General features: G+C 37.1%; 1 protein-coding gene across 2 annotated transcripts in view; it reads right to left on the minus strand.

Moving 5' to 3' along the window:
* Window positions 1-13,063, minus strand: part of lpin1a (lipin 1a) — a 30,965-nt gene extending 17,902 nt beyond the window's left edge. The window contains exons 1-4 of one of the 2 annotated variants that reach the window (XM_073826506.1): window positions 12,909-13,063; window positions 5,960-6,160; window positions 3,865-3,960; window positions 1,411-1,712 (exon numbers count right to left, since the gene is read on the minus strand). In XM_073826506.1, coding sequence (XP_073682607.1) covers window positions 1,411-1,712; window positions 3,865-3,960; window positions 5,960-6,160; window positions 12,909-12,977 — 668 coding nt within the window. In that variant the 5' untranslated portion in view covers window positions 12,978-13,063. Of the gene's footprint in view, window positions 1-1,410; window positions 1,713-3,864; window positions 3,961-5,959; window positions 6,161-7,992; window positions 8,237-12,908 lie in introns of those variants that run through there. The other variant, XM_073826507.1, reaches the window with a different exon arrangement.
* Between the last annotated feature and the right edge of the window lie 1,476 nt (window positions 13,064-14,539).

The following is a 14,539-nucleotide window of genomic DNA, read 5'->3' on the forward strand; positions in this document are numbered from 1 at the left end:
TTACAAAGGACTCCCCTCGAGCTGGAGCCAGAACTGGCATGGTTTCATGATTTTCGTGGAAAAACATAGAAGGGGCTGTTTGAGCCGCTTGTTTACTTCAGCAATAGGACTGGCGATCTCTTTTCTCCACTTGGCCTCTCTCTCTCTCCATTGCAAAGAGTGAACAAATAGACACGGCCCACATCACAAGACCACTGCAACTGGATTCATTCCAGCAAACAAAATATGCCACTGTAATCACACAATTTGCAGTGTTTTCAGATGGGTTAAGAGAAGGAGGATCTCTATGTATTATCAGAACCATCTGTTCTGTCCTAAATGTTGCATGCTCTATGCTCTGTACAGGAAATTAGTTAAGCTCCACAGCTCCTGCCAGGCTGAACTCACAGAAAAGTGGGATTTAGATTCAGTGTGAGATCTTGGCAAGACCATTACCCCCATTTACCCACATACAATGAAAGTGAATGGTGACCAGAGGCTGTCATGCTTCAAAAACCACCATCCATGCCATCTATCTCAGCTCTCAAAACTCATTTAAAGGGATAGTTCATCCGAAAATGAAAATTCTGTCAATAATTACTCACCCTCATGTTGTTCCAAACCTGTTAGACCTTCATCTTTGGAACACAAATTAACATATTTTTAATGAAACCCGAGAGCTTTCGGACCCTACATAGACAGCAACGCAATTACCATGTTCAAGGCCAAGAAAGGTATTAAGGACGTTGTTAGAACAGTCCACATGACATCAGTGGTTCAACCTTAGTTTAACAAAGCTACAAGAATACTTTTTGTGCACAAAAAAGCAACAACAAAAATAACGGCTTTATTCAACAATTTCTTCTCTTCCGTGTCAGTCTTTGACATGAGTTCACGAGAATACCATGATTCACACCAATGGGTCATGGTACTCTCGCAAATGCGTGGCAGAAACTGTCATGGAAGAGAAGCTACCTTTTTGGGCCTTGAACATGTCAGTTACTTTGCTGTCTATAGAAAGCTCTTGGGTTTCATTAAAAATATCAAAGGTCTTATGGGTTTGGAACGACAAGAGGGTGAGAAATTAATTAACTATCCCTTTGGGTTCACATATATTCAAAAAAGCAAAAGCAATATACAAATTTGTAAAACAGGTTTTAAGTCAATTATATTACATGTCTCAAAACCAATTGTGATGTTCTACATTTGAATATGCAAAGCCATATGGTCTACTTCTGTACTTTTTTTTTCATTTTTGACAGTTTGACAGCCCCTGGCATGGTAAAAAGTGGCATGGACATTGTTCAAAATTTCTGCATTTGTGTTCCATGGAAGAAAAAAGCATATACTGGATTAGAATGACACAAAAGTCAAATGTAATAATATTTTTTCAGATTAAAAACTTTCTCCATATTTACTGTTTGTTCTGACCTGCTTCCTGTAGCCTCTATATCATCATCAGAACTCATATCAATGGGAAACATGTCTTCGTCTTCTGAAAAGTCTCCGTTGCCCTCTCGCTTCATGTTGTCTACTTGAGATTTTCTCCTTCTCTTCCTTCTCTTCTTCATGATTGAACTGTCACCAGGGGCCTGCATGGGGCCCAGGGTTTGAATGGAGGTTCCGTTTCCTGACTCAGACAGACGGGATGTGCCTTTTCCAACTTGGGCCTGCATTAGAGCAGAGCCCTCTGAAATTATGGGCGATGTAGCCAAGTGGGACGGCACCATCTCCTGTAGAGAGAGTAATAATAGTACTAAATGTAGGCAAGCTTTAGGGAGTTTTTGCATTTTAAATATATATTTTTTTTCAACCTTTGGAGGAAAAATTAGCCAGTTTAACTCCACTGTAGTAACATCTACAAGTGATATGAGTGCTCCTGAGCTAAATTTCAAGTGAATTTCAATTTCAAATTTCCCAGAAAATTGTATGAATACTTATGTAATGCAATCATTTCAGTTTTTTATTTCTAATAAATTAGCAAAGTTGTTACAAACCTGTTTTTTGCTTTGGTGTATGGAGTGTAGATTAATATGAAAAAAAAAATAATTAAAGCAGTTAGCATAAGGCTAAAACATAACAAAAGTGAAAAAATTAAGGGGTATGAAAACTTTCGCAAGGCACTGTATATCTCTTTGTAGCAAATATTCTAAGAAAAACATTCTTAGTAAAATACTGAAAAATACAAAAATGTTAACTATGTAGTTCCATTACCAGTGAGAATATTAATGGCCTGTAAAATGTCATAATTCACCCACCACTGGCAGATGCTGCAAAAAGTTAATATTGGATCTTGATAGAGTGTGTTGTAGGCAAACAGTTCCCTTACAAAAACACTGTATATCTGCAAACACAACTATTCACTCATATAAACATGAATGTAGACTGTAGCCATAGATTTGGTTTGACTGTGTCTGCATAAATCCCAGAAGCACAACACTGTGACCCTAATGCCTTGTGACAGATCACTGCATCTTTCATTACAGACAAACTCATGCACGTGCCACAGCTCTGAACGGTGTCTAAGTCATGGTTTCATAAGTGCACGGCTGCTTATAAATACCGTATATGATAACATAATGTTCAGTTGTTTGCGTCACTCAATTGCCCTTGAGAACCAGACACCCAACACTGCCAGCTCATACGTCAGTTATCACTCCCATTCAAGCAGACAGACCATTATTAACTCTAGCTCTGCTGAACTTTATCACCACAACACAAATAGTAGCACTGACTACAACACCAGGAACCATCACAACAACTAATACAGAAAACCAGAGTTCTTGAGCATCTTAAAATAACTGTTAATTAGAGGAGGAGAGGCTAATGTTGCACCCCAAACCAATGCCATCAATAGAGGTTGGTCATCTGACATTTTGTGTATGGTATGGTATTTCAAAAAAAAAAAAAATCCCCTTCACAGCTTTAATCTCTTGTACTGGCAACAACACAAACCCAAGTTCACTGCACTTCAGTGAAAAAGCTTTTCAGCATTAAAACTGCTATTTTAAAACTGCTAAAAATGCTACACACACCATGTATACACTTGTATTCATAACAGAATATCATATTAACGTATTCAGGAGTGTAGCAATTTCACATTCCTGTGAATGCACCCCAGTGATAGCTCTCTGCTTGCTACTGGCTATATTTAGTTAATATAAATGAAGCACAAACATCAAAACTGGTTTAGACAAACAGACAGTGATTCTGCCGGCATAAAGAATGACATAATTAAGTGAGCACATAATATTGTTACACGGCTGTACTGTATGTATTATTTTAGTCACACAAGGCAAGGGTTGAGGGATCAAAGGACAAGTGCATCTCTCTTTTGAGCTGTTGTCACAATCCTGCAGAAGCCAGAATGTTCCACATGAGTGCTAACCAGGGCAACCATTCTAGCAATTACCGAACGCAGTGTACCTCAGCAGATATTCATCACAGGCATTTGTGCAAGAAACCATCTGTGGTTAGACAGTAATGAAGAAGTTTGGAAGACTAAGCCAAGAGGATAACCGACATACGCAGACAGAGCTTTTCTTATCTCAGCAGTCGGACAGTGTTTCAGGGCTTTTCTCCTGTGCATTACTTTGCCCTTTAAATTTTCCGGCTTGCTTGGGAAGCATAAAGATGAGTCCCGTTTTAGACAGGACAACGGTGCCCTTGGCAGAAAGGGTCTGTTCTAGAGCAAAGTGTTCAAGCTCGGGTAGCAGAATGTGTGCGGCTGGATTGTTTCCAGTAAACAAGTTCAGATTTCAAGCTATGGTACTCATGAGGAGACTTGCATACGTCGTGTTACATTTCTCAGTGCACAATGACCCTTGGCTGCAATAACAGCAATGTTACAGAATTTATTGTTTGGTACAGGACGCTAGTACTCACCTCATCACTTTCTGTTTCTTTGACAAAAAATGCCTCTCCATTTTCACCTAGTTTCATGTGTAAACTTACTGGCTCCCCATTTATCTCAATGTCAACCTGAGGAGAAAGGAACATGGAATGCTGTCACTATTATAAAGGCAATTTACTACAGTAAGCCATGTGCAACACAAGGCCAATGACAATGCTAATTTTATCTCATCTTCAAAGAACAACTTTTCTCTTAAGTGTACAACTTCAAAGACTATATTTATGTCCATGGCTTTGATATAATAATGTTTTTTTTACTGATATGCCTTCAGACATTCTGGACATGGACAGAATAAAAATTACAATTCTGTCATTATTTACTCACCCTTATATGGCTCCAAATCCATAGTTCAATTCAAATCACATTTATTTGTATAGCGCTTTTTACAATAGAGTTGTTTAAAAGCTGCTTTACAGAAAATGAATGTTTCTACATTGCAGTTAAGAATCAAATAATGTCCATATGCCAAAAATGTACAGATTATACAAATCATGAGACTTTCGTTTGTCTTTGGAACACAAATGAATGTATTTTTAATATTATCTTATCCTTTTTTTTCCATTTAAAGTCCACACAATCAAAACTTTAACACAAAAAAAAAAACAGATTTAATTAAGGTGTTTATTCATATATAAACACTAATCAGTGCACATACATAGAGGACATCAAACATGGTAAATGGAAGCTCATATGTGCCTGCTTGATGCACAATAACAGCCCTTACTGAGCATGTTTACAAGCATGTGCTGATAACTACCAAAAATCAGTTTATTGAATTAACCTGATTTATATACAAATCAGTAACCTAGCAGGGCAAGTAAGTGTTTACAAGACTGTATTAAAAAAATCTGATTATTCCCTGGTGATGACGTCAGAATGTAAGCATCTCTTTATTATGTGAGTTGTTGTGATGTTAAAGGAGACCTATTATGCCCCTTTTTACAAGATGTAATATATATCTCAGGTGTCCCCAGAATGTGTGAAGTTTTAGCTTAGAAATACCCCACAGATCATTTATGATATAATTTTGAAAATGCCTATTTTGAGTGGAAGCAGAAAATGCTGTTTATGTGTATGTGTATGCTGCTCCCCGCCCCTTTTCCAGAATAGGGTTGTGCCTTTACAGTTCGTACCTCAGATACTCTGTTTGGATTTAATTATCATGTATATCGCTCTGAAATCATGCGTTTAAAAGCCATATCAGTGTAAACTTATGATATATCACATTAATTTAAAGCACATGCACAGAAAGCGGCTGTGACACAGAATGTGAGTAATAAACTAACTTCTCTTTCATGTCTTATTTTGTTTAAACTGTCAAATACACAGAAGTTTATGTTAAAAACACACAAGTTGTGTTATGTCTGTGAAGGTAAACAGCTGGAAAAGAAACTGCATGTTTATATTAGTTCTGTGTAGTAACAGTGTAATATACAGTAAATAAATCAATAAATCCACTGCACTTGTCTCCTCTGAGGCTGGGACTCTAAATAATGTTTGTGCTCGTCTGTGCAGCCAAAGACAGAACAGTTAGCATGCTTTACTTAAACTTTTGCCATGGCATCAGAATTGGTACAAGAAGGTTGTTGCTTGCGAAAACAGAATGGCGGTGCTGTGGGTGGAAACTTGCAGATATTCTACAAGTTTCTACGACTGTACCACCTGTCCTTTGGCTGCACAAGATTTCTTGAGTCAAGAAAAAGTCAGATTTAATATAATTTCTGCCTTGTAACACTTGCTGTGGATGGATGTGCTTAAATCTGGCATATAAGGACTGTCACATATCGCACATGCGCACTTCAATAAACTAACAGCATGCAGGTTAAGCTGTTTATATACTGGTTGAAATCAGGGTAATGGATACAAATCTAGCTGTGTCAATCGTTTATTCTCAAGCTATTTATGACCTTATGCTCATAAAGGGAAATGGTAAAAAATAATTTTTGGGGGGCGGGGGGTGAAATAACCCTTTAACACACACAAGATAAATCACTGGTATGGTAAGCTGCAAAAATATGAAAAATCTCATATGCTGCCACCCTAAAACATGTCTGCACTAGTGCTTACCACTTTCTCCCGGGAGCGCAGCACTCCCATCTTGCCAAAACGGACGTGAAACGGCGAGCACTGCAGAGTGCCGTCGGGCTGACGCACCACGATAACATCGATACAGCCGGACAGGGTGGCAGGGTTAAGGCCTCTGTACAGCTCCTTCACCTGCACGAAAACCTGACCGGCTAGCTGACCCACGTAGTTCATGGTCTGACTCTGAAGTAGAGAGAAGTCAAGCTTTTACAACATGAAATTACTCAGATCAACACTTCAAAATCATCCTAAAATCTCTATTTTCCCTTAATATTCCAAGCATTATGTTCTCTGTTGCTCTTTTACCTGTAACAAATGATTTTCTATTAATAAAGAAGTATTTGATAATTTTATTGTTACATCTAATTCAGTGCAATATAATTCTCTGTGCACTTCAGCACTAAAATTAATAGCTGTTTGTGTGAAAGTGCACGGTTAAGTGTGTAAAGGCAACTGTGATGTTGATGAGCCATTTGTGTCTGTGTTTAGTATGATAACTTTCAACATCTCTACAATAAACAGTCCTCTGCGATTGAGCAGCTGCAGGCCTAATAGAGAAGAAAAAACCTGTAGAGTGAACTAGGTCTAATAGAAACATGCTGGCTTGCTCAACCCAAGCCAGGATCTCTTTGGCAATTTAGGTGAAAGGTAAAATATCATAGAACCCCCTAAGACTGCACGCGGTAGATACAATGACATTGCTAAAAAAAAAAAAAGATTACAAGTGGTGTTCCTTAAGCACTGCCAAGGATTTAATAATGCCTGGTTCTGGCATGCTCGACCAACCCAGATAACGGCGGCCTCTCTGTAGTGCACAACACATAATGTTTAAAGTAATTAGCTAATTGCAGTGTCTGCAATGTAAAAAAAAAATCCTGTGTGCACTATTACAATATGCAAACTAGGGCTTGTGTAATTCTGACAAGGCAAAGCAAGTTTGCATTAATGGGAAGGAAAAAAAGAAAAATCATTTTGCATGCATGCAGAGTTCCCACACTTTTTGAACTATTAGTTTAATGACTTGCCCATGACCTTTCCAGCTGTTCATGATTACTAAAAGGATTATTTAGAATTAATTTTACAGAGATTTCTGGGTGGATTTGCATTTGTTTGTCAGGTGGCAATTTTCAGAATTAACAGAATTAAATATTTAGATTTAGTTCTGTACAAAATGACCCTCAGCGGACAGACTGAAGCTGCCAGTGGTCAAACATTTAATGCCAAATAAAAATTTTAGAGAAGTACAAAACTAAAATGTATATTCACTACAGATTTTGCCTGGACATCACAGAATTTAAAAATTCTCTAATCTTTTTAGGACAAAAAAAACCCCACAATTGTTCTAACCCAAATAATTTGCCCTCTAGATGTAACCAAGGGATTGTGTAAAAATCTTCATTGTTCATACACACCAGACTGATCCTTCACATTTACACAGTCAGACACAGTCACATGGGACTGACATTGCTCCAATAGTCCTGCTGTTAGATACTGGTGACAATAATAGCGCAATCATCCAAATGTACAGTGCATATATGATGCTTGATTTAACACTAGATCTGCAGGACAATTGCATATAATGACAAACACTTTAAGACTCCTTTCAACTACTTAAAACATAATATTATCCAGACAGGAGGTCACTGCCTAAGGTCATTAAAAATAAAAAAGGAATAATGCATACATAAAATAATAGAGAAATGACATGAAAGTATTCTGCTGTACATTCTAATTGTTGGTAGTTAATCGAAGTAAAATCCACGTCTACAAAATAAAATATGTATAATGGTATTGATTCTTGCACGATTGCTATAGAAACGAATGTCACGGATCGTTACAGTCACAGATCCAATGAATGTAAACAATCACCAGCTGTGCAATAAAAACAGAAGCCCCCTTCACTGTGCATATAAATATATTAACCCAAACAAGTGCATGCATTTACGTTGGCTAATGATTATAAACAGGATGGAAATGAGAGGCCAGGGAGGGATGAAATTCCCTGTAATACATACGTGGGATGCGGCAGAGGCGTTAGGATGTCACAGCCATTCAAAAGTACTTAGTGGATCCTCGGACGCTACTGAATCCGGTTGATGTTCGCTGCTCTTCGCTCATGTATTTTGCCTCTACAGTGTCTGTTCACTGACTGTCTGTGTTGGTGTTGTATTTAAAGCAGGGTGGAAACTGTTTGCAATGAGTAGCAGTCCCTGCCTCTGCAGCTGACATCACGGTTAACCCTTTGGACCCATTGCTAGCTACGCGACGCGACAAACAGCTATAAGCTCCCGTTTACAGTCAATAAAGCTTTCTACTGTATTGAACAGTATGACCGCGACGCGTCTTTCACGTTTGTGGTTGGAGTCATGACGTCGTCACATAGTGGACCAATCAAGCACTTTGTTGATGCGACGCAACGCGACAAGAACGCTCGCGTTATTGGCTATTCGACACCGCAAACAAGCGTCAATGGCATTACTTGTACACTACAAGGCATCTTTAACATTTCGTTTTTAATATTTTTAACGCAATTAACGTTTATTCGAGATTATTTTGGTTTACTGTGTTATTATGACGATGAACAGCTCGTTTTAGTTGCGTTTTAAATAACCTATCAGTCAAATGTATCGACTGAAATCCACATTTATCTGTCTAAGCTATATTTGATTATAATTGCTTGCTGAATATGGCATTGTGGTGGTGAAATAATGCTGATCATGCATTACATTGAATGTAACGTTACGCGTTTAATGGATTTACCACACACAATTCTGCTCACGTGGCAGGAAAGCAGCAACAGCTGAACACTGGCATTGAATGTTTACAGTAGAATGAGTGTGTGTCTGTGGCTGTAAGTCATCATAGAAAAGATATGTGGGTGCTTGAGTGGTGGTTTATTGATTATTATTCCACCACCATTGCATTGCATGTCAAAATTGAAAGGTTTTTAATTACAGGTATTTTATGTCTCATACAGCTTATATGTTCATAATTGCAGATGGGGCAAACACTGCAGGTGTACATGAAACCTTTCTAACAATGACTGTATTATTTTGAGATCTATATTTTCACACTAAGGACAACTGAGGGACAGAAGGTGTAAAACTCACTGATGCTCCGGAAATAAATGACACATTAAGCCAGGGGTGTAAATATTTGAACAGAATGAAGTCAAGATGTGTACATTTTTCTTATTTTGCCTAAATCTAAATATCATATTTTTTTTTTCATTTAGTACTGCCCTTCAAAAGCTACAGAAGACAAAATATGTAGAATTTACCCTGATCTTCACCCCGGCTCTCAGTGCATTGCGTTTCCTTCTGGAGAGTGTGAACCTTCTGTAATAGCTGCATATAAGTTCCTCAGTTGTTCTCAGTGTGAAAAGATAGATCTCCAAATCATGCAGTCATTGTTGGAAAGAGTTCAGATAAACAAAAATGCTGAAAAACCACAGAAATTGTGGGACCTGAAGGATTTTTCTGAAGAACAGTGAGTAGTTCAACTGTTAAGGACAAACAAGGAACTCATGAACAACTATCACTAAACAAACAAACAAAAAACAGCTTTGGATCATTTAAGTAACAACACAGTAACAACAACAGTATTAAGAATCAAGTGTATGTAAATTTTTGAACAACGTTATTTTTACGAATTCAACTATTATTTTCTCTTGTAGACTGTAAATGTCTTTTATGTGAAATGTCTTATTCAGCTCAGTACTATATAAAAAATAACATGCATTTTGTACGATCCCTCTTATTTTTGTAAAATAATTAACATTTTGCAGATTCTGCAAGGTGTATGTAAACTTTTGACTTCAACTCTATATGAAGAAATTGTGGGGATTTTGGTTTAGATGCCATACATGCAACTAAAAGCATACATTCTTCTCATTCTGTCATAGCAGTTATTGTAGTGTAATGTACTGTGGTAACCTTGTGTTTGTTTGAGTGGTTCAGTGGAAAATGTGTGTGCGCATGTCTGTGTGTTTAATTTCTGGAATTGCTGCTTTTCTTTGAAAAGCGTGACTGCAGAAAACAAATGTATGTGTCTGTGTGTATGTGTATATGTATGTGTGTGTGTGTATTTCTATGAAGTGCTATTCAGAGAATGAACAACCTAAGAGAATTTGCTCATGCAAAAGCAAGGACTGCCCAGTTATCCGGTTACACAGCGTACTCTCAGCATGCACTCTATTTCATCACAATCTGTGTATTTCTCCGCAGGATACACCAGGACATTAGAGTACATTCCAGATACAATGGTGGGGTTTCTAGGAATCAGAGAATGTGATTTACAGAGTCTGGGGTCTGAGGAGACAAAATAATAATAATGATAATGATAATTGAATAAAAGAATTGGTTGACATGGTGGTCGAGATACTAATAAACACTGATATTAATATTTCATACTGCATTTTGACTAGTTTTGCTGTCTTTTGTCAATCATACTATAATTACACTATAATAACTTAAATATATAAATATTCACTATATTTAGCCTGCCCATATGGTACATTGCAGTCTATAAGCTTATAGCACGTGACTGACTGTGAAAATACATTCCCAAGAAAACCCGTGAATGTGTTCACGTGGAGGTAGGGGGAGTCGCCTGGGATGGGTTGTCTCCACCAATCAGAGCCAGAGGGGTCTGTGACACAAGCCATGTGGGATCATGTGTTGACTAAACTGCTGACCCTACTATTGTAGGAGGGAAGACTGACACTGAGGCTCTTCAGTGAAGTGGGGCCTGTTTTTCTGCATCACTTCATTGTATTCCTGACGTCCCAGGGCAGTACAGCATGTACCATAGGCAGTAAAACAAGATCCTGCTCAGTTAGTATGATGGATTGGGTTGTAAACAAGTGGTTAAAGTATGTTTGAGAGCAATATAACAATGCACTACAAACACTTCGTAATAAGGAATTACAACTATCACCAGATAAAAAAAAAAAAATCAAATGAATTCAAAATGATACGATGATTAATTAAATTAATTACATATATCAATATTTGCTAAAAGAAAAAAACAACAATTTTGATTTAAAAGACTACTAAATCAATTAATAGACAGTATTATTGCAGACTCAAAGTGCTGAATTGCTTAGATTGTAGTAAAAATAATTACTTTTTTTATCCTCACTGGATATGTGAGGAAGAACCTTGGTTGTTGTTGGAGTTAATTGACATTTTTTTGCCTGTTTTAAAGCTAGTTTTGTATGTATGTATTTATTTATTTATTTGGACTTTAGAATCTAGCGGGAACGCACTGAAGGAACATGAGTGGAGATATCACACTCACAGACAGTATTTGTACCATCTTGTCTCTTCTAAACCTTTCACGCCACAGAGTGCAAAAGTGGAAACCGAAGAACAGGCTTGGCTGGAAGATCATGCTGATGTCTGTTTATAGTCAATCAAGCTAAAGACCCTGTTCTCAAAAAACAGCAAAACAGTTTCCTTGGTCTCAGCACAAGTAGACTCTTGTTCTTCTGCACTGATAAGTTATTTCAACCTTGATGTAGTACTGGCCATATTTAACTGCTAAAGCGGATTCAATTGCATCAATCATTTTAAACATGCATCTGTTATGCAACATAGCAACCACAACAACCTAGCATAATTGAGGCTACAGATGACCAACATTAATATTTTCTTCAGAAAACATTAAAAACTCTAGTTTGTATTTGTATTTAATTGCACTGTACATCACTTAACAGTAACAAGGGCTCTTAAAAAATAATCATTCATGAATTATGAATTATAAGCATTAATGGGCTCTTTTGTAACTGCGGCAGTGATTATACAACAATGTACAGCTCCTGACCTTCACTGAACACATATGAATAATAATAAATATCAGTAATAAATAGCCATTCACTTCTATTTTTTAAACCCAAAAAAACCCTAAAAACTGTCAATTATCAAGCTGTTTTGATTTTCTGAGCAGTATGATATCATACTGATCAGGCCCCACCCATGACTGCTGACTAACTGTCGCGTATTAGCATATTTCCACTCTCAGCCAGTTGTACGCATGTTTCGTAAGCATGTTTTTTAGTTGGATATAAAATGATGGTAATGCGCTACCAAATACTCAAAAAAAAAAAAAAAAAAAAAAAAAAAACATAAGAAAGGGGCGGAGTAAGAAGTAGCTCATTATCAGAGACATGCACCGAAATGGGTCACTGTGAGCAGAGCTGTTTTTGACAAGGTAAAAGGTGTTGTTTTACATGACCATTGAGGAATTTTAGTCAAAGTATGTTGCAGACATTTCATGAAGACCTAAAGAATCATACCAAATTGTGGAAAATGGCCATCCAATGTCCCTTTGAAAATACTCTGGTTTAATGATAACATTGTACAGTCGTCCTATTAACAAACACTTTGCTCAGAGGTTGAACGCAAACCTAGTCAGTCTATTTGGAAATGCCTGTGTAACCTTACACAGGGACGCACTCAATGCTCTTTGGTTCTAGGTCACATAACAGGCTCTAGATACAGCTCATGATGTCCCTGGCGATAGACTGTCCCCTAGTTTAGCCAAATGGACATTTGATAGGCAGGTGCCAAAAACTCATATTTCACAGACTAATGAATAAACATAATATTATAATAAATATTCAAATCATGATATTCAAAATATCAAAAAAAATATTCAAAATGTTAAATTCTAGTCCTATGCATTAGAACATTTAGCTAAAATCCATGCATATTATACACGTTTGTTGTAACATGATAATAAATTATTTGTGAAATGAGAACCTTATTTTAAAACAATCAATTCAGACCACAATCAGCACTAAGTTAAATGACTAAATTACTAAGAATAAGCAAAGCTATTCAAAGTTTCTATAATATCTGGCCCAGATGTATTTCACTATTTTAGCCCATCATGCTGAATATTAAACTGACAAATCACAGTGTATTACCCATGTCCAGCTCGTCTCATTTGGGCTGAATCTCTCATTGAATTCTTCCACTTGATCCTCTGCTATCATGATTCCATTATCCACTCTTGCATATGAAATAGGCCTTTACAACAAAGCTGAGACTAGTCTTTATGCAATGCTTGTGCTAACTGAGCAGTGAGCTATATACTGGGCTTGAAGGTGTTTTCGTATACTAATTTTACCAAGTGTGTTCTTGGAATGGTGTCCACAGGCGAAACTTGAGAGGCCTGGCATGAAGAGCCTGAAACGGTCAGGCCCTCTCTGAGAGAGGGGATAGCACTACAGCTTTCTCACAATTAGTATATATATACACAAAAAAACCTTCACAAAGATGCACACGTGACCTATAGACTAATCCCATACATGTGCACAACCAACTTAATGACAAATGAGAAGTTTTCCACTGTATCAGGCGGGTGTTTTTGACAATTTTAGACCTGTGCATAATTTGACTAAAATACAGCTTGATTGGAAGCAATGTACAATAATAAATAAAAAACTTAATTTTACTGATTTTTCTTATCTTGATTTTTCCTTTCTGTCTCATATTTATTTTGTATATATAGGTCAAAACGGCGGCTCCTACTCTTATGAACACGCTTCGAAGACTGACACGGAAGAGAAGAAATTGTTGAATAAAATCATTATTTTTGTTTTCTTTGCACATTAAAAGGACTATTTTAATGATGTCCTTTCTACCTTTCTGGGGCTTGAACGTGTCAATTGCGTTGCTGTCTATGCAGGATCAGAAAGCTCTCGGATTTCATCAAAAAAATATCTTAATTTGTGTTCCGAAGATGAATAAAGGTCTTACGGGTTTGGAATGGCTTAAGGGTGAGTAATTAATGACACAATTTTTATTTTTGGGTAAACTATCCCTTTAATGCACTTTTAATAAAATTCTTATAATTAAATCTTTCCTGTCTACTGCAGCAGGATAAAATAATTACTTCAAGTTATTAAAAAGACATTAACTTACAGTTAGGCTGCAACAAATGTGAGCCTAAAAATAATAATGTTATTTTTAAGTTGTACATGTTACAGTTCCAGGGACGCATCACAGTTCCAGATCATGTCACATGTCATTTCAGGAGGGGCCGGTTGTGATGTTGCTGACCCTTACCCCATCAGAGATGGCCAGAATGTACACTTGCAACACGAGTCACCGTTTCCACATACTTCAGAGAAGATGACATAAACGTTCATACCAGATGACAGCGACTGCGTATGTACTCTTAGTCAATTGTGTATCTAGAGATAGTGATTAAATTGTGTAACATTTGAATGGCTAAAACTGAAAAGTGGCTAGCACATATATGCAGTGTTCAATGTTAAAGGGATAGTTCACCCAAAAATGAAATTCTGTTATTAATTACTCACCCTGTTGTTCCAAACCTCGTAAGACCTTTATTCATCTTCGGAACACAAATGAAGATATTTTTGATGAAATCCGAGACTTTCTGACCCTGCATAGACAGCAACGCAACTGACCCGTTTAAACCCCAGAAAGGTTGTAAGGACATCGTTAAAATAGTCCATGTGACATTAGTGGTTCAACCGTAATGTTATGAAGCTACAAGAATACTTTTTGTCTGCAAAGAAAACGAAAT

This window comes from Garra rufa, chromosome 21, assembly GCF_049309525.1.
Source record: "Garra rufa chromosome 21, GarRuf1.0, whole genome shotgun sequence".
Lineage (NCBI taxonomy): Eukaryota > Metazoa > Chordata > Actinopteri > Cypriniformes > Cyprinidae > Garra > Garra rufa.